Raw genomic sequence first — 24,491 nt, 5'->3', positions numbered from 1 at the left:
TTTATAGAGTAATATTAGTACCTTTCAGACAAAATGAATTCCTGCATCGCTCGTTATTGCTAATTTTCACAACAAGTTTCTCGAACAGTAGTTGGACGTTAATCTAAATTGTTTACACAGTAGGAACCTCCTGATAGTTTCTTAATAAGAACTTTCGCTTGAAAGTATATTATAATCTCATGACAATAACATAATAATAACTAAAAATGTTGTGAGATTAATCGGTATACAGATTATTACATTACTTCTCAACCATCTAACGCTGCAAATTTCTCTTTTAATGGAAAGGGTTATACTGAACATAGAATGACGATAGTTGTAGCAACTAATCCTTCTCTTCCTTTTCACCTTCATTTTGATCATCACCATAACAAAACTATGAAAAAGATTTTAGAAAATATAACCATTTAAAAAATATGACCAAACATTTGATTAAATACATCAATATCTACAGTATCACGTTCTTTGATATAAAAATTTTTTTGAATTATGCATGGACAAGGATTATGTTGATCATAAAATCAAATTAAATACATTAAGAATGACAATATTCTCAACTATTAATAAATTTAATCAGAATAAAATGACAGTTGATTTAGGTTGTAAATAAGTTTCTTTAAAGAAATTGATAAAAGATTAATTAAGGAAGGGAATTAGGGTAAGAGGATTAGCGTAAAGGGTAGGAAGATTTTAAATATAATCATACTCTCATCTAGATATTCAATCGTGACTAAATTCCTTCCAAAGCGGTTGATTAGTTTTACAGGTATTAGTCTATATTAATCAATATAACAAATTTTTTGTTAATACAACAATATGAATTCAGAATAAAAAATTTCTTCTTAACTTACGTAAACTCTCACAATTTGCGTAATGAAGTGTTGGGCCGATATGGTCACATTTTCTAAATGATGAATTGTCACTCGTCATTCCATGCCAAAATTGTAAATGTCTCAAGTTCAAGTATGAATAATTTGGGCGTCGCAAATTCATAACCTCTTCGCGGTGAGAATCACAAATGAAGTTTATCAAGGAGAATAATATTGGACTCACTTTCCAATTATTTTAACGAGAATATCTATTATTGTAATTATGACAAGTCTTTTGGTTTAACGTTTGCCCGTAAAAATTGAGCTATTGAAAACAGAATCACTGCAACTTGAAAATGGTTAAAAAAAAATGCAGTTTGAGTAATTAGTAAAAATAAATATTCTACATTCACGTTTCCTACTGTACCTTACCTCAACAAAAGGGTTTTCCCGCCTTGTACGTTATTTGATCTTTTTAAATAACGGTATAACGTCCCTCACGTCCTATAAATTATTTATCAGGACATTTTATTAATTGGAAGAAAATTTTTAGAAGTAAGAGTTTCACAAATTATAAATAGCGAAATTTATTGTCACGTGAGATTCAGAATGTATGTAGATTCGATTATTACAATATCGCGAGACCTAATTATAAAATAGCTTGTGATTGAATTAAGGAAAGTATCATTTTTTTGTCGCTTGGTCAGCGTACTATATGCTAATCAGAATTTTCCGTTCCGTTATAATTTTTTGTTACCGTAAAGGTTCCGAGATGGATGAGACAAATTTTTATTACTAATTTAATATAGTATTAAAACTATAAATTTCCTAAATAATGAATTATTACTGATCATTATTATTGTGTTATTTGTGGAAAGTAGAAACGTCGTAACGTGAAATAATTTGGTGAAGTAAATATTTCAAGAGCATATTTACAACGAGTTATATTATTAGGAAAGACATTATTTTTACAAACATCTTCACTAAGAACTTTCTTAATAATAATAATTTTGGAATAACATCCAATAACTGATAAAGTAAGTTCTATCTATAATTGGTGAATATGAATTCGAACGACCTAATCACTTTATTCTTGATATGATTGATTTTTCTACCGATAATTATAATATCGGCTCCTGAAGTCGCCCTTACAAAAAAAAAGAGAAACATAAAACTATTAAACCATATTATTATAAATTATTCGAAAAATCTGGACCAAATATATAACCTGATTTTCCTTAAATATCCTTTTAACTCGATTATTTGATTTTGGCACCATGTTACCACTGTTTCGATTTCAGTAAATTTGAACTCCCATAAAAGATTTCGAAACCAACTAGATCTCCTTGTCATAGATTTTTTTGTTTTGAAGTTAAATATTGGCATCGTACCTATCGTATTAAATTTTTAAAATTAATATCGATATTTATAACATACAGCATACGTTAAACTCAATATATGTATTTAAAATTTCTCTCAGCTTAGCACAGTTGTAGAATTAAATTTTCATGTTTAGTATCTAATATTTTATCTTTAATGCTTCTTGTTCAAAATTTAACATTCTTAACTTGAAGTACAACTTGTAAAAAAAATAGTACCGTCATGCTTAGTCCTTTTTTTGTCTTTCCATATTTAAAACATTTAGAGAAACTATTACAACTAACTAAATATGTCATTCAATATCATGGTCGCTGGTAATTTGATTTAGCAAATAACATTAGGCTACTTCAATGGACCAACAGTAGGCCAGTTCGATCGGCTTTTTTGGTCATGTTACACTAATCTCATGATCAAAGTTCAATTTTGATTGATAAACATAAAGCAACCAATAGTTATGGCTTTGTTTATTTTTGTCAGTATTTTTGTCTACTCGACCAAAACAACCTACGTTTTTGGTGGTTCACGTTGAACGGTCAGTTGATCATTCTACAGTTAAATTTATTGGTCTGAATTTTTAGTGCAACCGACCAAATATCCCGTTCAATCAATTATGAACAGGTAAGACGATGTAGGATCAACCACTTGTGTGGTGTATGACGAAAAAATAACCCGTGTATAAAATACACCCTTATCTTTATAGGTAAGACGAAAACCAGTGGTGTAGGATCAACCACTTGTGTGGTGTATGACGAAAAAATGACCCGTGTATAAAATACACCACAGCTTATCTTTGTTAATATTATATATATATATTAGCGTTTAAAGTATGTGGTGTATGAAAATTTACATTGATACATAAATACTGTAAATAATAGTAATATTTTATACACAACTGCTTTTTTAAGCTTTTTTTTAAAAAACCTTCGCTCCTTCAGTTATTTATTTAAAAAAAAACAATTTCATGGCGTTTATAACATTTCAAAATGTTGCTAATATCATTTATTTTGATAAGCAAATAAAAATAATAGTATTATGTTTGAACAAAACTAATTAAACTAACTAAAATTTTTGTCAGTAAAAATATATAATAATATTTATAACTAATGGAATCGTGAAATATTTATTTTTATTACTCCATGATACGAATATCAGCTTCCCGTTCTCTTAAAGCAATTTTGCGTTCTTTAAGAGCAAGAACTCGCTCTTGATATTTGAGTTCATTAAGTTTGGAGAATGATTTATTTTCCTTATCTATTTATCATCATTATCATCATGATCTTCAGTATAAGAATTAATCACAATAGCTTTCTTGGACCGTTTCTTACTACTACTCGACTGTGCATTTTGTTTACGCTTGATAGGAACTGATTTTAAAGATTTTTTGACTTGCACATTTGCTAAAGATGTAAATAATTTCATGTAAATAAGTTGGTTATTTAAATTAAAAGTAATAGATTATTGCAACTCCATTTTCACTTGTTGGAGGACCGTCATAGTTAAATCTTCTTCATATATAATATCCACTTCATTAATATCTATAGATGACATTTTTAAGCTATAGTAAAAGTTTATATAAAATAGTATGAAAGTGCTTGATTTATTACAATACTATTGAGATTTTTAAAGGTTTTAATGTAAAACGCGTAAAGAAAAAAAGAAAAAATTTTTTTTTATTATTTTGTGATGTCATGGTTATCACATTATTATTTCATACCGTACAAAGTTACTAGCAAATAGCAATGCACATCGGTCCTTACAAATCATACACATGAAATTTTATGTAATACACCACACGTGAGGTTGACCCTACACCACTGGTTTCCGTATTACTCTGTAATTTCCTATAAGTATATAATATTACCGTATAGCACTGCCTAAGAGACCCCCCTATCCGCGTACCCCCACTATAATATACCCGGGTATGATATGTGGTTAAAAAATCTTAATTCTGGTAAGAATTCGGCTAATTCTGGCCAATTTTTCCATATTCCATACAAGATACCCCCGGGTATAATTCAATTTTTAAGTTGGTGAAATTGATATATACCCGGGGTATTTTAGGCAGTGCTATACGGTAGATTTTAAAATATAAATAAATATATAAAGTAATATAAAAAAACTGAGAGAAATATTATCATACAACAAAAAAATTATATATAAGGTCTTGGACTTTCAGAGGAGGGAAAAATTTTTTGGAACGAAAAAATAATTTTTTTTTCTTTTTCCTATTAATCTTTTATTCTATAAAAAAAATAACGACAATGATTTTTATTAACGAAGATAACTGGCAAAGTTATTCACTTTATGCTTATCTCAATAATAATAATATTCATTACATGAACGTACATAAAAAAAATTACCCCAAAAGAAAAATTATGTTTTGACATTGTATATATGGCGCGACGCCTCCCCACTATAGTAATTAGTAATCTTTTATCTCCTTAATAATTTTTTTTTGTTTCCCTCCTTTCATGTTCAAAAGTTCTGGCTAATAACTATGCGGTTATGTTTGTTTGTTTGTTTGTTTATTCCATGTTTGCACTTCACAAAAAATTTATTACTTAAAGTTTCAAAGGCTGTTAAAAAAAAAAATCCTTTTAATCCATGATATGCTGAAGATCCACGTTCGCTTATAATAACCCTGCATTAATAGTATTTTGGTCTGAACTAAATAACAACTAATTGATTTTTTTTCTCTTTACCAAAATAAAATTATTTCCTTTTCTTTTATAGAGGTGGAATTTCAATCGATTAAAAAGGAAAAATTTTCTTCTAAAAATAAAAAATAAAAATAAAATAAATAAATAAATAAATCAACATTCTTTTTTACAAATCAGAAAAAAAAATGTAAAGGGTACTTCATATCTGCAAAATTACAAATTCATCTCTATGCCATGGTCGCATCCGAAAAAAAATACTTTCTAACTTTTTCTTTCTTTTTTTTAAAAAAAAAGATTTTCAGATAAAGTAATTGACGGTAAATTGGGTCAGTACTCAGCACATCTCTTTACTTTAACATCCTGTTGTGAATCAATCTACATATATTGTAATTATTGCATTTTAGATGTATTTGATAACCACCTTTTTTCATCATAAAACAATTAATTTTTATATTTTATAAACTTGTTGTACATTTTGACATGTTCATCGATGTACCCGTGTTTTTTTGTTTTCTCATTGTATACATCCTTTATAAACTCGGGTGTTTTATTAATGTGCTGATGATTAATATATAACCCATAAAAGTAGATCTTTTTGTATCTTTTATTCAAACTATCCGAAAAGCTTGCTTTTTGAGGTTACACGCTTAGACCACAACAAAGCCTAAAATTAGCAGTGATCGCGTGATTACCACATAAATAATTTAGACTATAAAGATTGATCAATTTTTTTGAAAAACAAGAGCGAAAAAAATATAATTTCACACATGTACAAAAAAAAAGTAAGTTTAATTAAAAAAATATAGGTTAACTAACTCAAACATAATGGAAATTACTTTTATATCCATTAAACAACTTTACATATTCAACAAACATTAGTTTTATTGAACTAAAGTGTCTAAATTACGTGACAAAGTTCTGCATAAAATATAACAAAAAAAAGTATAACTTCATGAATATTCAAACTAGCCTAATGAAAATTAATATTTACATAGTTTCATACCCATAGAATAACTTTACTTAGCCTTTAGGAACGCGTTCTCTTTAAGTATACTATTGTAAAATAAATTGTAAAGTTAAAAAACAAACGCGTCATAATAATTTTTACTCCCATAAAACTCTTATATTATTAAAAATAAATAATTATATATCATACCTTTAACCTGTCAAACAAAAGAGAAAAGAGAAGGAGAGAGTTTATTGTTGATCGTTAAAAGCATAAATGCATAAATGAAATAAATAAATCAGTGTGTAACATAAGAGGGGGGAACAGGATAAATAACGTATACCCCCTGGAACAGGTTAAGATTTCCCATACGTATAAGGACTCTAGATCACGTGATTAGCTGGACACAGGTTAAATTTTTTTCATATGAATCAGATTAGTAATCAGATTTCTCTCTCTGATTTACTTTTTCAAAATGGGTATGTCAAAAATACGATCAGCCAAAACTGCACGGTAAGTAATAAAACGTTAAGCGGGTAATGGAGTATTAAGTTACTACTAATTAGTACTCCCCTTTGTTACAGTGAATACTGCGACAACGCAGTTAAAAAAGACTCGACTGAAGGTCATACAACAATAAAATCGCTACTTCATGAAGAAATTGAGAAAATACCGGATTATGGGATAAATAAATATGGAAAAAAACTAACAAAAAATGTCAGTGCATACGTAAAAAAGCGCCACCGATACATATTCAATACCAATTTTTTAGAAAAAGGAGAAGAAAAAAGCGCAAGGGTAACTATTAGGGAATATCTTTTTCGCTATGTTCTCGAGAAAGACAATGAATCTGGCTCAGAAGATAAAGCAGATATAACAAATGAAATGACGTAAGTTTACATTTTTTTATAATTCCTAAATTATTTACATTGTAAGTAACCTCATTTATCATTTGGGTAGACCTATAGAGCGAGATGAGGAACTCGGTGCCCTCATGGAAATTGAAGATAAATTAGACTATACATCACTCAATAATTTGATTAAAACAAAAGTTAATAATCCTGGTATTGTTGATCCTATATCTGCAGATTTTGATGAAATTATTGAAAAACTTAGCAAACTCGGGCAGAAGTTATCAATTGAAAACCAGTTGCATTCTTATATAACCGAGTTGCAACGATTAAAATTTTTATTCAAGAATATCGGTATAATCAATTTTACATATTGAAAAAAAAAAGATTTTATAACATAATAATATAAGATGTCCATTGCAGTTCCGGTCGTTGGGGGTCTTAGAATTAATATAGTTAAAGACTTTGATCTTTTTATAAAAATCGACGATGCCTCAAGGCTTCTAATGGGAGAATATAAAAAAAAGGTTCCATTATCTGCTACATGTCCAGGAAATGTAGATGGAAAGTATTATATTATCGCAACAGTCAATTTGCCAAGAGGAACGCCAGTTTGTAACTTACCTGTCGAATACAATAGTTTCCCAGTAATAGTTGATTATGGAATTATGAAAGCTTCAACTAGTGAAAGATGTCATGAATATCACGAAAATATCAAACCGGGAATAAGTATTAGCGATTCAGAGTGTAATGGAGCATTCACACTAGGGACAATTTTCACAACAGAAAGTCAACCAGGAAAAAAATATCTTTTAACTGTAAATCATGGAGTCGGCGAGGTCGGTAGTTCTATAATTCAACCAGGAAATTTAGATAATATAGATACAGTATGTATCTGATAAAGAATATATTAGGATGCGTTATGCATATACTTGCCGCCCATCCCAAATCCAAAATCCCAAATCCCATTCCCATTCCAATCCCAAATCCCAATCCCAAAAAAATTTTCATGATTTTTCGTTTTAATACCAATTTGCTTACATTTATTGCACAGGTTACTCACCATCTCCAAATATAATGATTTAAGTATTGATGAAGATGGTCAACTTTTAGACTTCGCTTTTTGTGAGATCGATAATAAACGTGGATTACTTGCCACCAATAAGCCATGTGGGTCAGATAGTAGCATTAAAGATGTCAATTCTACTTTAGATTGTGAAAATTCAGCTTTTATACCTGTCCAAAAAATAGGTAGAACAACGGGACATACCAACGGGTATATGAGGAATATTATGCAAGAAATTCTAATAGATGAGCCGTTTGAAAAAGTAACGTTTGCTAAAGTGCTCGTAGTTTATGGTTACTTTGGTAAGTCATTATTTACTAAATTCCCTTTTCAATTAGCCTTATTTTTTAATATTTGACTGTTATATATAGGTGATCGTGGGGACTCCGGTTCCCCAGTTTACGACGAATATGGTCTTTGGGGAATTTACCAGAGTACCTCAGAATCAAAATATTTTTCTGGCGTTGTACCCATTGAACTAATTTTACAAAAAGTTTACGAAAAAGAATGCACAAATTTTGATTTATTAGTGGATGAAATGGAAGAAGAAAATGTGGATGAAGAAAATGATAATTAAAACCAACGCTTACAGCAATTAGATTTTCTTTTTATAGTTGTCATAGAAAATTATATGATCTGAATATTTACGACTTTAGCTAAACATCCAAATTATTACTACGAAAATAAAAATTTTTTTGTACTCGCTGCATTGCACATGACAAAAATTACCACGTTGTTTTTATGTAGACATTTCTCTGTATTGTCAATATCAAAAATTAAGCCGGGTGACATATTTTAGATACATCTTAATAAGATAAATCCAACGCTTCTGTAATCGACTACAAGAATAAATCAATCAGTTTGAAGTGAGTATCTTCAAGATTCTATTTTTTCTACACTTTGTGAACGAAGTCTCTCTTAGCCTCTTTTCGATAATTTTAGTAATTATATTAAAGGCACACGAAGATTGAAAAGAATAGTTAGGCCCTCTATTATTTCGTTTTTGTGTACAAATCACAAACTTGGTTATGATCTTAAGACTATTCTATTATAGAGTAAATGGTCTGAAGCAGTTGAAACGAAAAACTCTATGATAGTGAGATTGTAACGAAAAAAATAAACTCGGATGAGAATGCATCATTCATACAAAATAGCTCGCAACCTTCATTAGTCCTAACAAAAACGAACCCGAAAATTTAATATTGTTGGATGCACTATGCGAAATGTATGAGTAAATCTACATGATTCATAAGAACTTTGATAGCAATGCAGATTACTAGTTCATTTTTTTATTATAAATCAACCATTTGATCGTTAATTCAAGTAAAAAAAAGTCAATCAAATCAAAAGTGCATTTTATATAGTAAGCTTCTTAATGATCAATCTGTCACGTATCCGATTCCTGATTTTTTCTATTTATGGGTAAAAATGGTATAGAAACATTGAGGTGAGTAACGCCTTTTCTAGAAAGGTTTGCTCATCTCAACATTCACTAATGTATTTATGCGTTCTTTTCATTTAGAATATGGTTAAAAAATTATCCTCATTTTCATTAGGGATTTTTACCATCAAAAAATAGTGAAAATGAAAGAAACATGATACAAACTATCATACATTATGAACCGAGAAAAAATAGTGTTTTTGTGGTTGATACCATCTATTTTAACCCTCAATCTCTCCACTCCAATAGTTCAGATTGATTTCACTAAGAAAATGCTCCCTCGTTCCCAAAAAGGAGGTTCACAAGTAGAATTTTTCGTTATAGAACATAGTTATTCGGGAACGAGAATCTTACGATCCCTCGTTGACAATTGAGTTTGAAAGTATACGAAAATGTATGTAACAGTGTATTTATTCTGTACAAATCTCTGCGTTATTCTTACTAACTGCACCAGTCTTTTTTGGTATCGAAATATGTGCTAATGATGCTATAACGATTAACGAATTTGAATTTGACATCAGAGTTTGAATCAGGATACATCAAACGAAAAAAATAAGTCGACAATTTCAGTCAGAGAAAGCCCTTCGGGTAAATCTGAACGTAATTGATGCTATACTAATAGTTATAGAAACGTATCATAACTATCTTCGCAGACGAAATTTTATGAAAAGACAAGGTAAAGAAAGGTTAATCAACATTTATCTTAGTTCTGTTATAATCACTGGTCGCATGGAGGTTTGATTTTTTTTTCTATCATTTATAGATAAATTGTTTCTTAACTCGGAATTTATTTCGATGTATAGAATTTATGCCTTTAGACACTTTAGGCGAATCTGAAGAATACATCCAAATCCCAAGACAAATGTTAATGCATGTTAAAGTCTTTCGACCAAAAAATCTCGTGGTTGCACCAGAAATAAATTCAAGAGTTAAAATTTTCTAGAAAGGGTGGTGACTGCTCGAAGAGCACAAATAGAGTTAGCATTATGTCTATAAAAACTAATAATAAAATCTCGTATGTTTTATATTTATAAGGTATGATGGCAAAAAAACATCATAGTTTGTTAAAACAAAAATTTTCATCCGCATACAAAACTACAGTAACCCAAGGGATCAAGTAAATACAAGTATTTGACTAAAAACAAATTACGCATTTAGGATTAATTATTTTTAACGCTTTTCTCTTAATATTATGTACTTTTTGTAGTAAATCCAAGATATCTGCTTGATCTTTGCTTTTGTAAATACTGTATATGTTGAATAGTAAGAATAAGAACCACGAAAAAATAAAGATTCTTAGATAGCAATCAAATAACTCACAAATCTCCATATATCTTAGTGATCTTATATAAGTAACTGTTTTCCTTTGACTTAGAATGAATTTCCGTACAGTATTTATATGGCTGATCTGCTACCTTTACGTACCATCTACACAGAGCAATGAATTCATAAGTATATGCATGTATATAGACAAATATGATAAATTCAAAAAAAAACAAAATTCATACATCCTCGACTTTTAAAACAAATGAGTTTTCTTCACCTATCAATTCGGGAACTTGTAATATAGACTCAAAATTTTTCTTAATGAACTTTTTATCATTATCGCAAAACCATTTGTTCATATGTGTGGATAAGTCAATCAATCTTGATGCACCATAGCGCAATATTGCCTTTTCAGTGGCTGTTAATCTCTTTTTGTTTTTGATTGCGCGTGCGTTTTCTGATATCTTTTTAGCGTATATGTCACCAACATTCTGGCCCGAAGGCAAAGTCCAAATTTTTGAACTGTTAAGGGCAAAAGTAAGCGAGTCTTCTGGGGGTAAGGCTTCTTCATCTTCATCATTATCATTTGAAGGAGTCTCATAATCGGTTCATCACCTTCATCCGAATGATCCGATTATACATAATTTAGAGGAGATGGCTTCGTAATTTTGGTACCGTCAGGTAATAAATATATCACCCTAAAATAAAATAATTTATTTTTTGTAAAAGACGTTTTTTCAACCAAAAACTAAGTTATATACTGACTTTTTTTCTTGAAAATGATTTCTTTTTCTGTGATTTAGACCGTTCTTCATGAAAATGAACTCGTTTTGTTTGTTTGTATTCCTTATTATTCAAAGGATTAAAACGTAATTAGCCTCACTGATTCACAACTTTTAGCAATAAAAACGCTCATCTGCACCTCTCCCTGTCCCGACTCATCGTTTCTGATCTGTATGCAGAAAGAAAAGGTTAGTAATATTTTTCTGTTACCTACAGATTGTATTTTGTACTAACCTTCTTAGTTCTCTCGAAAGAAGCTGGTATTGTGCTATCTAAAGTGTGTTTGGACGTGGACGATGCATCAATGGGTAAAGAGTTCGAGAATCCTTCTGATAAGAGATCTTCAACATTATATTTTCCAGCTTCATTTAAAAGACTAAGGCTTCCAAGAATGTGAGTGCATTTCACTTCCAACTATTTTTATATTGATCAAGGTCAATGAAAATGAAGAGCAGTGATACAAAAAGTTTAAATTACCTTCTTCCGTTTATGGATCACACCCTCCCAATAGGTCTGTAACCCTTTGCCTGAATGTTCAAGATCCACCTGTTGCAGGAAAGGCAATAATGGAAAGTAAAAGGCAACGAAAACAATACAATGGCGAGTTTACAACAAATAACCAAGAAAATGCAGATTCGCAATGATGAAGCTCAGGACACAGACTGATACTCATGAGCCAGGACGCAGACTGATCAAGAGTGCCACCACCATCACTTGGGCCAGGGCGCAGACTGATACTCCTGATCAGGACGCAGACTGATCAGGAGCTCCCTTGATTAAACAAAAGAAAAGGATAAAAAAGATACCTTGGCCTTTAAATCCTCAAGTTCTTCTGGTCTGAGGTCTTCTGCTTTTTTTAGGAACCTGCGTGTCCAGGTCCGGTCAACTCATCCAAAAACGGAGGTGAAGATACAATCACCATGATATCGGGTTAAAAACTCGTAATACGACCATCTTGTGTTCTCGTTCATGTAAGCAAGAAGAGCTGAAAGGTCATAAGTTTAGAAGAAAAAATTTGATAGCAGATTGAGCCACGAGACTTACCAAAGTAACCAGGGTAATACTCGGACGAAGACATGTTTTGCAAAACTAAATTCGAGAAAAATATAATGACTTGATCACGTGCCATAGATCAGATTATCGTTTATCATACTGTTGTACAGAGGAAACGGGTTTTTTCATGAAAAATTTTTTAATGTGTGAACACATCATATAAATATGATTTGTTTTTTTTTGATATACTGCAAAACTCTATTATTTTTCAGTAAAAAAAGTGATGTAGCAAATGAAATTTATGATGCTATCAAAGAGGAAGGGAGTCCTTTGAGATTTATCAAAATTTATATATATTCAACGTCTATAATATGATGATGTCTAAATTGATCAATCCTTTCAAGTTTTCTTGAAGAATTCATTTATGAAAGATTTGGTCGGAATTATTTTAATAATAAACGGACTTACGGACACTCCATTCTGATCAAAGTTTTACAATTAAAAAAAAATATGTATAATTATATACATATATATTTGTATCATGATACTACAGCAGGTATTGATTTTTTTTTTTAATCAAATATTTATTTATATTATTTACTGTGTATGTTGAACATCTTGTAGAGATGAAGAGCAAAGATGAAGATCAAAATTAAGATGAATAGAAGTGGAGGAATTAGTTGTTGCAACAATCTTCATTTTAGTGTAATTTTGATTCTATGTTTAACATAAAAGAAAATCTGCTAGCTTTTATAGATGATGGTAGTGATATAATAATTTGTATGTCAAATTACCTATTCTTTGGATATTCAATATCAAAAATTCGGTTCAACTATTACGATATTATGGTGATTTAAATTGTACCGCAATGCACTTTTAACGGAAAGTTCTAAATAAGAAACTGCTAGAAGACCTATCCATATGTAAGCAAAAGCAATTTAAATGATCTAAATGCTGTTCGAAGGAACTTATTGCAAAAGTTATCAGTAACGAGCAATGTAGGAATGATATCTGAAAGTACAAATCATATCCTGTCAATATGACTTTGTTTCAATGGCAAGACTGGAGTGGATTATGTTTCTAGAGAGCGTATTTGAGCAGCTATGTAGTGATTTATTACATTTCATCGATGCTAAGAACATCATTCTATAAAGCAAAATTAGTGATCAGAGGGTATACGTAATGAAGAAAGCATGTGATGATGGTGATGATGGTGATGATGAGGGGAACGAATTATTTCCCAAACTGGGGATATTAATTGAGGATAGACGCACTCCTAATAAGTAAATCAAGGATTATGCTGTCAAGATGTTCTTTATAAATTTAAATCATGTTGCATTCTAAAGTGGTAAGCTTTTTTTTTCTTATTCTCTATGCAGTATATATAATTTACCAGTTACTTTATTAATGATATTTTTAAAACAGCCTCTGTCATCCATTCATTTGTCACTAAACCAATGGATAAAATCTATCTAAATGACTTAGATGAGATAATGCATTAAAAATGTGATAGTTTTGCGGAGTATGTTATTTTATTTCTCATATAATCATGAGGGTTGAATATGAATTTGATGAATCAGAATTCAAGTTTAAAAAGAAACAATGAAACAGAATTATGACTGAAAGTAAGAGTGAGATAAGTAATATGATATAAAAAATTTTTTTTTAAAAAAAATCTATGAAATTTAGACTAATGGGTATTTTTTTTACAGGTTATTATTTTTTATAAAAACTAAGATCAATACATTTATGAGTTTTATAATAATTATTTTGTAATAAAAGAGGGCCGACTCACTTAGTATTAAACGAAAGAATATAAATTGAAAGGATGCGAAGGATGCGAAAATATTGCGTTGGCTTCTTGATTGTTTCTTTTATATATGGTCCATTATTTATTCCACTACCATCAAATCAATGTAAGCCCTAGAGAGTTAAAAAAAATTATTAATATTTCTTGAAAAAGCAAAAAAATTTCTTTCAACTCACTTAACTATACAGGATCGTTAAGACTATAATTTTCCAGATTATTTTATGTTAAAATTGTAAGTGATCAAAGAAGCGCCCTTTAATATCGCATATTTGACGTTCAAATTGTCATTCTCAATGAAGTGTATCATTTTATGCATTATTTTCCAATAATTTTACGAATAAGATTGCGATGACAGTTACGTTCGCTTGTACTAGTCTTGTACCTGTAAATAGAGCTATCAAAATAAAATGGTTGTACGAAAGTTTAATCAAACTTGAAGATTCAATGTCCGATTTGAGTAACTTTACCTCAAGAAGGTATTTTTTCTACCTTATGCAATTGAAAATGACGATATGACATTCTTCGTATAAATTTGCAATGAAAATTGAATTATGTTGAATATTATGAAAGAAATAAAGATTTGTAACTATTGATGACACAGCGCCGCATCGATTATTAATTATTCGTAAGAGTTTGCTATATTAGAAAAACTCAATAGGGAGTTTATATACAAAAATTTTTGTGAAACCTAGAAGAATGATTTTTGGTAGGTTTATTTTATGAATTTTAGACAAACAAAGCATAGCCGGCTTTCTTACAGCAAATTTCAAAATATACGGGACACTTGAGAAATTTGATTGTCGGGTTGTCGGGTAGCCAGGTTACTCGGCAGTAGGTTATTATATAATCTGATATACTACTATTCATTATACTCGTCACGTGTTATTTATACTTTTCTAATAAACAACCTACTGCCGAGTAACCCGGCTACCCGAACAACCCGACAATCAAATTTCTCAAGTGTCCCGTATATTTTGAAATTTGCTGTAATTATCACATAAATGCCGATCATTTTTCAACTTCACTAAATTTAAAAATTATATATAACAATTTATTCTTGATATATTTATTTTATTATAAAATTTACTTTAATAATAGTTTTATTCAAATGAATTATCTTTTTCGAAGGTTTGAATTATACTAATAAATGGTGCTTTTAGCGTGCCAATAGTTATAATAATTGCGAAAACTACAAAAATAAAATTTTGACGTAAACTCAACTATAAAATACATCAATAAATTAACCTTAATTAATTTCAAATTATATAATTTAAATGCTTCCTCCAATTTTCTGTTTATATCTTCATCAGTAGAAACAATTACATTTTCATCATTATCCTCTAAATTTGCCTAAATTACACAAACGTTATGGTGAAGTTCACCAGAGGTCTTCCAAATCTTCATTATCATCGTCAAATTTCATCATATTCAACATATTCTGAAGTATCTTGAAATTATTTTTAATACCATTGCATCTGATTCACTTGGTCAAACCAACGCCTCCAATGAAAGTGGATTTTTATTAAATGACGGATTTTTGGGGAGGAGACAAGAAATTGCTTTTTGGAAATGTTCGATCTATGTCATTTGGCAGGTGGGCAAGATGGCTATAAATTATTTTTGTAAAATTTTTCTGAGACCTTGATTTTTATCCTGCCCATCCTGACATAGTTTTATGAATAAACACTTAGAATTATACTAGTTATTACATTAAATTTACATCAAAAGTTTTTATAGTAACAAAAGCATATTGGTAGAGCGGGATCCAAATATACGATGAGTATAACGAACAAGTTACTTGTTTGAGTTCAATAATTATGGTATATTAAGTAAATTTACCAATTTCTTATTAATTGAAACGCTTCATAATCTTCGATGATAGAAAAAAAAGACCCCAAATCTGTTGATTATATTGGTTATTTTTATTGTCAATGTCGAATTGCATTGGTAAAAATGAAGAAAATTAAGATTCGAAAACTTATAAATTATTATCTTTTTTTTTCAATAAAAGGCCGGGTTTAGCATTTTTTTCTTTCTTTTCTTTTTTAAAAAAAAAGAAAAAAATTTTTTTTACCTATTTAAATTGTCATTTTATTGTTTTTAGTTACTTAAGTCTTTCACGTATTTTTGATGATAATATTTAAATTTTAAACCGATTGATATTCGATACAAGTAAGAGTTCAATAAATCCTATATGAAAAAAAATTGAGGTTAAAAATTAAACGAGTATAATTTTTGAAATCTTGGAACTAACGCCGCGAAAAAAAAGAACAATTAACAACGATAGTCACAAGAACAAAAAATTCTCTTTTCGTGAAAGATGAAACGTTCCCTAGAAGAAATTATCATTATTATTATCATAGTCATTATTATTTTTAATTGACAGTTGAGTGTCAACTATCTGGGTAAACAAGTATTAAATTGTGGCGCAACGAAAATTGATTCGAATAATTCGCAGAAATACTATTGTCGGTTAATTAAAAAATGATAATAAATTTCTTTTTATAATACATTATATTTTTCTAATAAATTAAATAAAAATTAATTCATAAATTCACAAAAAAAAAAAAATCATGCGAATAAATCTTTCGTCGTCATAGATGTCGAATATATATAAGTTTTTGATAAATCTCCAATGCGGTTAATAATATTCACCACCAAATAAATTTTTTAATACCTTTGAAATTTGAATGTGAATTCAAAACAAAATTTCTTTTAACTTACGTAGCTCCATAATAAACGTTTCATTTCTCCTATCTTATATACCAAAATTGTATATGATCAAAACTATGGTACAAATTTGTTCTTTAGTTAATATTTTGTAAAAAACTAATAAATGCAAGTCATCTTCGTTAAATGTGTGTAACTTACAGACTATTTCGTTGATTTGAAGATACTTTGCAATAATATGCTAAAATTTCGATAAATAGTTTATTTAAAAATGAAGCGTAATAAAGCAAAATTTTTTAATGTTATATTATACCTCAATTTTTTTCAGAAGCTAATCTTGATAGTTTTCCGAAGGTATACCATGAAGAGAAGACAACCGTGCTTACATTCGCTCGCTAGATAATTAACGTCATGGTCATGGAAGTGACACGGAGGTTTAGGTCAAAACTGCAACCAAAGACCGCAAATCCAAGTAGTCGCATGTGTAAAAATTTATCTCGCGTCCTTATTGATGCAAACTTTATTAAGCTTTATATCATTTATAACAGCAAAAAACGCAACATATTATTAAAATAATTATTAATTTATTAAAGTTTATACGCGTTTTAATCGTATTTACAAAATAGAAATTTCTGATACATTAAACTTGAATTATAAATTCGCATAAATTTAAATATAAGACCTGTTCAATTCTAATTTTGATCGGATAATTATTGGCTGATGAAATTAGGCCAGTTCATAATTGTTCGATAAGCTTTTTTGGTCGAGTTACACTAATCTCATGATCAAAGTTCAATTTTGAGTCGGTTAGGCAACCAATAGTTATGGTTTTGTTTATTTTTGTCAGTATTTTTGTCTACTCGATCAATCTACAAACAAAATTTATTGGCCACAAATTTTAGTGTAACTGACCAAATATCAATTATGAACTGGCCTATCGTGTGACCTGATCATTTTGGTCGCTTTTTTTTAACGTGTTTGGTGCTTAGTAAAGTTTTAATATGCGCCCTCAAAAAGTTTACTATACCATTTTTTTTTAAAAAGAATATTTTATTAATATGAAAAATAAGGTACCTTTCAAATAAGCTTGATTTACTAGGATTGGTTAATGGATTTTCGATCAAAAAATTCGAACGATCAGAATTGAACAGGCCTATAAAACTATTATCTCTTTGTCATATTTAAATAGATGGACAAATCAGAAGTGCAGTATTATTTTGAAATCTACACCACACTGATTGATCATAAATTAGTATATAGAATAATATAAATTTCGACGATAAACTTAATCCTCAATGTTCCTGTTCCCTAGTTATTTAAAATATGCGTTCAACCTAAATTTTTTATGTTTAAAACAAACAGCAAATTATTGGTCTGTATTAAATTCTTTTCTATGAAATGAAAACAAGACAAAACAGTAACCCGTTGACTAATGACTACCTATACAGGACGCAATCGACACCGATAACCGTTACCGACAGGTAATTTCACCGATATATACAAAATTTTTTTTTTTAAAAAAAAATAATAAATACAACAGTATATTTTTATTCTTTCTAATGAAAAATAATTTCTTTTATTAATATTATTGTTCTAAATTATTTGCTATTAATATGTACATAGCCTCAAATTTTATTATTATCGAATATCATATTTATTATTTTTAACCCGACAAAAAAAAAGAAAAAAATTCTATAAAATAGGCAAAATGAACTGTCGGTGAACTGAAGTGATTGTCGGTGAAGTAACAATTATCAATAGTAAATATTAGAAAAGATTTTTAATAGAAAAGCCTTTTACAATTTCTTATTTATATACTATATTACAAAAAAAAAAGAAAATACAGTATATTCATATAATGATTACAGTTTCATCAAACATCTTAATCTTAATTTTTTCTTTAAATTGGTAATATATTCCATTTAATTTTTACATAAAAAATTTTAATATACGTTAATTTGAATCCTTTGGATCCAAGAATGCATATTTCAAATTATCTTCAAATTTCCTAAATCTTTTGCTTTTACAAATGCAATCATTTTGATCACAATTAACATTAATATATTTAATTTTAATTTTGCTAGCTTTTTGTTTTAAAAGAATTGGTCTAGGCAGTGATATACAGTATAGTGGGGTGAGTGGAGAATGCAAATCGGAAAAGGATACTATCTCTAAACTGTTCATCGAACGAAATGCTCACGGCTAAAAGATATTTGGGAACAGACATAATTTTGTTGACTAATTGTCTCCACGAGTTCTTGTTCCATTCGTGAAAAGATATTTGGATAACACTGTCCTTCAGATATTAAGAGGTTGAAAACCATTAATCCGGTTATATACACCAAACTAATTTGCTACAGACAAGCATACCAAAAATGCCCTTCAGGTATAATGTAGCATCAGAGAATATCTTTCATGTAAAATGTTATTTTTGATGGCCCTTGTAATAATAAAGACAGGTAGCATTTCTCAATAATATTTGAAATTGATGGCTAAGAAAACTATTTATAAAATCAAGGCATAATAAGTATAATAAGTGATGAATATTCCTTTATAAAAATTTTAAAAGTTTTCGACGAATAATATTCTTAACTTTCACATGATATAAAAAAAAATAAGCACAGTCATATACCAGAAGCAAATAATCACTTTTGTGATATTTATATTTATTATTATTAAATTATAAGGGGTTAAACAATAAAAAAAAAATATTAAGGGGTTTTATTGTACCTTTTGAGTTAACGTGAAAAATAATATTAACTGTTAATAATGTTGATCAGGATTCTTCCATAAAATCGGTACCACAGTTTCACACCAAATTCTGTTAATTAAAAAAGACATGAATAAAAAGATTTACTATCATTTTGCAAATTAAATTATTTGAATTTTTCTTTTGTTTGACTTGATGTTGAACATGGCTGTCGTAATGCCATGTTCAACATCCACCCTAACGGGATGATCCGTATTAATCCTAATTAGGAAGCACGAATGTTAATAAAAATTTGATTCAATAACCAAAAAGTGTAAAATTAAATGTTATAACTTACATCCTCGGGAAAATAATATCCACTCTGAATCTTGTTTGGATATTATTTTCGATTATGGTGCAGTCGTTGAATCCAATTATCATTGAACTTTCTGCAGTGATTGTAATTGATCGGTCGTCATAGGAGACTTCGATCTGCACCTGTTCCTTCCGTTGGACTCCAGGTGTATATATTTTGATAATATAAAAACTATCACAAAAAAAAAAGAAATTTAGTTGCATGCATATTAAACAATACAGGATATTAACTAATACAAACCCTTCATTATTTTCGTATATCACATATTGAGTCTTATCTATCTGATTGTTTGTTTCGGAAGGAGGAGGAGGTATCTGATTGTTTGTTTCGAAAGGAGGAGGAGGTATCTGATTGTTTGTTTCGGAAGGAGGAGGAGGTATCTGATTGTTTGTTTTGGAAGGAGGAGGAGGTATTTGATTGTTTGTTTCGGAAGGAGGAGGAGGTATTTGATTGTTTGTTTCGGAAGGAAGAGGAGATATCTGATTGTTTGTTTCGGAAGGAGGAGGTATCTGATTGTTCATGTCGGAAGGAGGAGGATTGTTTGTGTCAGAAGGAAGGGTTGATGACTCAGTTTCCTAAAAAAAACAGTGATAAGTAAGAATATCAAAGTGTATTATATAATGTACTAATCAAAGAAAAACATACAGTAATATAATAATTAATTAATTTCCTGGTCTTAAAATACATCGAGGCAGAAAATTTAATAACACAATTGTTTGGACCAGTAAAATTCCTCTCTTTCATTTCGTGAAAGAATTTCGATGCGTCATCATATGTGCGAAAATGTACGTGCCCCCAACCCTTTTCTATTTTCTTTACAATATGTTCAAATGGTAAAGACGTCGCTTCCCGCAACCACAATTCCAGTTCCGTGTTACTTATATTTACAATAGCTCCTGCTATTAGGACAGATAATTCTGCCTTTCCACAGCACATTCGTTTATTAGAATCTGTAATAGTAAAATTAAAGTTGTACACCCATCGTGTTAGCAACAAACCTGAAGGAACTGCTTCCACGAAGGGAGTGATAATTGGAACAGCACGCCTATATACAGGCATGAGGACTACACTACATGTGCAGAACGGCGGAACCCCCCACGAGGGAAGGGTGGCAGTGCACGTTCATGTACAGGCAATGAAGGCGCCTACTCATGAACAAGTTTCTTTGTTTGGCATAAAGGTACTAAATACGTAACCAACTCCTCTTCCAGAGTCAGTAGTCCTTTCAAAGAAAGAAACTCCACTTTCAGGAAGAAAGGGCGAGAAGGGTGGAACTACACACCCATGTATGGAACGGCTGAACCAATTGGGACACACGCCCATGTACAGACATGAGGGCAAGGCATCTTACTCATAAGAAAGGATGAAGGGAGTACTTCATGTACATGTACAGAACGGCGGAACCCTCCACGAAAGAAGGGTGGCAGTGCACGCTCATATACAGGCAATCATGTACATGTACAGAACGGCGGAACCCTCCACGAGAGAAGGGTGGCAGTGCACGCTCATATACAGGCAATCATGTACATGTACAGAACGGCGGAACCCTCCACGAGAGAAGGGTGGCAGTGCACGCTCATATACAGGCAATGAAGGCATCCCACTCACGGACAAGTTTCTTTGTTCGGCATAAAGGTAAATACGTAACCAACTCTTCTTCCAGAGTCAGTAGTATTTTAACAAAGAAACCTCACTTTCGGAAGATAGAGCGGACTGCATGTCATATACAGGACGAAGGCGGACAACAAAAAATATTAAAATTATACCAATTATTTCACTTCTCCTGTTTTCCATAATTAAGACAGATATTAGAAGAAAGTAAGTTTCAATAAAATAATGAAAAAAAAGAGGGGAAGCAAGGTCGTTTTATATGTTTTTTTGTTGTACGAATTTTGTTTATGAATTATGTAATAGAAATATCAATAAACACATATATATCGTACAAGACACAAAAAAGGTTTTTCAATCACAATATAATCAACATAGTTAATTGTCGTCGCGTATAAATGAATGTGAAAGTATCGTACAAGATACAAAAAAGGTTTTTCAATCACAATATAATCAACATAGTTAATTGTCGAAGTATCGTACAAGATATAAAAAAGGTTTTTCAATCACAATATAATCAACATAGTTAATTGTCGTCGCGTATAAATGAATGTGAAAGTATCGTACAAGATACAAAAAAGACAATATAATCAACAAATGAATGTGTAGTATAATACGCGTAATAAAAATGTCGCGATACTACAAACCATACCGTACGACCGCAGCAGTAATTTATGTGGCAAATTCGTTTATATCATAGTTAATTGTCGTCGCGTAACAATTTTTTATGCTGATTTACGCGTCGTCCCTCATAATAAAAATTTCGATAGTGCATTGATTAGATAATATTAGTCACGAACCGTATGACTGCAGCAGTAATTTATGGCGCTGTTTATATTATCTCAAATTTGTAATTATTATTAACAAGCAGCGTGTCATACAAGTTGATAGTCTCACATACTTAATTCTTTCACAAATACAAAGAGACGGAAATTACTGAACAATACTCATCTTCCGAACAATTAGAAGATACCATCATTTCACAAAACTTCGCAACTAAACACATAAATCCATCATCAAAAATTTACACAAAACACTTCAACTTTTACTAACCCACGAAATATCAAAGTGGAAATCTGCTACCTTGCGAAATAAGGTTCTCAGCTTCCTGGAATAAAAGTATGATATTCCACAAGACGGTAAAAAATGATGAACTCATCATCTTGATTCTTGATTTCATAATCAACCCATCTCACTTACCAAAACTAACGCTTATCTTTTATCAATACCAGATAATCTTTTTAGATGTTTGCTTATCCAAGTTTCATGTATGAGCTGAACCCACCATCATTTTTACCCGCATACGCATTCTTATTATTATAATACGTATTCAAACATTATTCCCTCGGAAACCAATCTTATCACACATCCAACAATAATACTAAAGACTGTACCCAATGTGCTTGTTTTGTTTGAAAAAAGGACAGTGTTAATGTATCAAAAGAAAAGTGCGAAGAATAATTTCAGAGGCAGCACTATAAGATTCGCCACGTAAAACTACGTATGGCAATACTCCGTAAATTTGATTAGAACTTTTACATTATGACCCTGGAATTTCTTACTCAGAGAAAATTTTAATCAGCTAAGTTTTTTCAAGTTCATAACTTGATCTATAAAGAGTATATAAACATCTTCAGTGTCTACAGAAATTTCTTCATCTCCAATAAGCAAATTTTCCTTCGCGAAGATTTTTATGAACTATACCTCCAGCATGAATTCTTTCAAGACCTCTAGCAATACCCACAACATGTCTATCACATTGGAATGGTTAAGGTATTGGCATTTCGTAGTACTTTATAATTAGAAGTTAGATCCATTATAATCCCAAATGTTCCAGCAAATGAAACCGGCTTTGTGTATTTATCATGTGTTTTATTTATCAGGATTATGAAAACGAAACTAATTATTACAATACGGACAGAACACAAAGAATGCTATTTGATGTAAAAATAATTACATAGTCAACGTAGGAACTTGAAATGTTTATCAAATTATCAAACCGTTTCAAAGCAACTTTAATTGGACCAGGTTTATGGTTTATTATGAGAGAAAATTTTTTTTAAAAATAAAAAGTGAAACGAGTATTAATTAATGTATATTTATCTCAAGTACTAAACAGAATGCTAAAAACGCTGAAAATCCATGTACAGAACAGAAAAGATGTTACATATAAAAATAATAAATGGGGCTAACGAGTTCTGGCTAATAGAAAGATTAGCTGTCATTGTTTTAATTAATATTTATAGTTTATACAAAAAAGTTTAGTACACATAATGTCGTAAAAAGACGTTATTTTAATAAAACTAAAACAAACTGTTCATAAAATAACACGTTTTTTGGTATCTTCTAGATATAAATAGTAGGTATTTCAATGTTCTAGCTATTTTAATTATCCTTTTTTACTGTATTAAATGAACAATTTTGAATTATTATTCTTAATAGATTTAATTAATATTTATTATTTTCCCCTTTGTCGTACGAAATAAGTTGTTCTATTGACTGTCTTAGATTTCAAAAAAAAAAAATAAATAAATAAATTACTACAGTAGCACTTCTTCAGACCGGAATTACACTAATATCAAATTCTGGCTGGCATTATCTGAAAAAGGATGGGTAACCAAAGAAAAAATGATTATGTAGTTCTAAAGTTATGAAAGTTCAATGTGTTACTATAATTTTTTTTGTAATAAACTTGTGATCGTGACATCACTTCAAAGTCACTTGACATTCTACACATGAACAGAGTGTAATGTCTTTACATAATTCCGTGATCTTTTCGGTTTTAGTCCGTGGCTACATAATTTTTCTTTCGTTGACTCATCAAAAGTTCCATGATGAACTTGAAAGTCATCGTTCAAATTGTACTAAAGTCGGTGCTAGCAAATTTATCCGATTTGTTATTCTTTTTTTCCGTAGCAGGAATGTTCAACAAGTCAACAAACTTTCTTTTGGAAGCAAGAAAAGCGAAGAAAATTTAAAGTATTTAGAATTTCTAGCATAGTTATCCGAATTCTGTTTAATCATTCATCATCAACTAACAGCTAAATTAGAGACCTGCATCGGTATTCCGGTCCGGCGCTAGGATAAATAAATAATTCAACAATTTACAGTTCTGTGTTCACTTTTTACAGGACATTAATATC

General features: G+C 30.1%; 8 protein-coding genes across 8 annotated transcripts; 3 read left to right on the top strand and 5 right to left on the bottom strand.

Moving 5' to 3' along the window:
• Positions 1–1,109: 1,109 nt before the first annotated feature.
• OCT59_002799 (uncharacterized protein) lies at positions 1,110–2,162 on the bottom strand (the record flags this gene model as incomplete). Its single annotated transcript, XM_066145183.1, has 5 exons — positions 1,110–1,158; positions 1,242–1,280; positions 1,703–1,803; positions 1,896–1,956; positions 2,038–2,162. 5 exons carry the CDS (start codon positions 2,160–2,162, stop codon positions 1,110–1,112), a joined length of 375 nt encoding a protein of 124 aa, XP_065995929.1.
• A 1,156-nt stretch (positions 2,163–3,318) lies between these two features.
• On the bottom strand, positions 3,319–3,608 carry OCT59_002798 (uncharacterized protein; the record flags this gene model as incomplete). The annotated part of the gene is made up of 2 exons (XM_066145182.1): positions 3,319–3,440; positions 3,515–3,608. 2 exons carry the CDS (start codon positions 3,606–3,608, stop codon positions 3,319–3,321), a joined length of 216 nt encoding a protein of 71 aa, XP_065995928.1.
• Positions 3,609–6,270: 2,662 nt separating this feature from the next.
• Positions 6,271–7,375, top strand: OCT59_002797 (uncharacterized protein; the record flags this gene model as incomplete). Its single annotated transcript, XM_066145181.1, has 5 exons — positions 6,271–6,308; positions 6,380–6,685; positions 6,756–7,000; positions 7,070–7,257; positions 7,322–7,375. 5 exons carry the CDS (start codon positions 6,271–6,273, stop codon positions 7,373–7,375), a joined length of 831 nt encoding a protein of 276 aa, XP_065995927.1.
• Positions 7,376–7,471: 96 nt separating this feature from the next.
• On the top strand, positions 7,472–8,766 carry OCT59_002796 (uncharacterized protein; the record flags this gene model as incomplete). Its single annotated transcript, XM_066145180.1, has 6 exons — positions 7,472–7,485; positions 7,701–7,816; positions 7,898–8,014; positions 8,084–8,265; positions 8,559–8,578; positions 8,655–8,766. The coding sequence occupies 6 exons, from the start codon at positions 7,472–7,474 to the stop codon at positions 8,764–8,766; spliced, it is 561 nt and encodes a 186-aa protein (XP_065995926.1).
• A 541-nt stretch (positions 8,767–9,307) lies between these two features.
• Positions 9,308–9,920, top strand: OCT59_002795 (uncharacterized protein; the record flags this gene model as incomplete). The annotated part of the gene is made up of 5 exons (XM_066145179.1): positions 9,308–9,358; positions 9,478–9,547; positions 9,608–9,675; positions 9,807–9,829; positions 9,917–9,920. 5 exons carry the CDS (start codon positions 9,308–9,310, stop codon positions 9,918–9,920), a joined length of 216 nt encoding a protein of 71 aa, XP_065995925.1.
• Positions 9,921–10,343: 423 nt separating this feature from the next.
• Positions 10,344–10,778, bottom strand: OCT59_002794 (uncharacterized protein; the record flags this gene model as incomplete). The annotated part of the gene is made up of 4 exons (XM_066145178.1): positions 10,344–10,400; positions 10,474–10,487; positions 10,569–10,581; positions 10,662–10,778. The coding sequence occupies 4 exons, from the start codon at positions 10,776–10,778 to the stop codon at positions 10,344–10,346; spliced, it is 201 nt and encodes a 66-aa protein (XP_065995924.1).
• A 318-nt stretch (positions 10,779–11,096) lies between these two features.
• OCT59_002793 (uncharacterized protein) lies at positions 11,097–12,280 on the bottom strand (the record flags this gene model as incomplete). Its single annotated transcript, XM_066145177.1, has 8 exons — positions 11,097–11,117; positions 11,185–11,265; positions 11,342–11,371; positions 11,437–11,616; positions 11,680–11,748; positions 12,009–12,052; positions 12,122–12,187; positions 12,247–12,280. The coding sequence occupies 8 exons, from the start codon at positions 12,278–12,280 to the stop codon at positions 11,097–11,099; spliced, it is 525 nt and encodes a 174-aa protein (XP_065995923.1).
• A 7,266-nt stretch (positions 12,281–19,546) lies between these two features.
• OCT59_002792 (uncharacterized protein) lies at positions 19,547–20,799 on the bottom strand (the record flags this gene model as incomplete). The annotated part of the gene is made up of 4 exons (XM_025327420.2): positions 19,547–19,646; positions 19,723–19,911; positions 19,981–20,315; positions 20,386–20,799. 4 exons carry the CDS (start codon positions 20,797–20,799, stop codon positions 19,547–19,549), a joined length of 1,038 nt encoding a protein of 345 aa, XP_025171364.2.
• Between the last annotated feature and the right edge of the window lie 3,692 nt (positions 20,800–24,491).

Source organism: Rhizophagus irregularis, chromosome 11, assembly GCF_026210795.1.
Source record: "Rhizophagus irregularis chromosome 11, complete sequence".
In the NCBI taxonomy this organism is placed as follows: domain Eukaryota; kingdom Fungi; phylum Glomeromycota; class Glomeromycetes; order Glomerales; family Glomeraceae; genus Rhizophagus; species Rhizophagus irregularis.
This window is presented reverse-complemented; position numbering and strand designations above follow the sequence as displayed.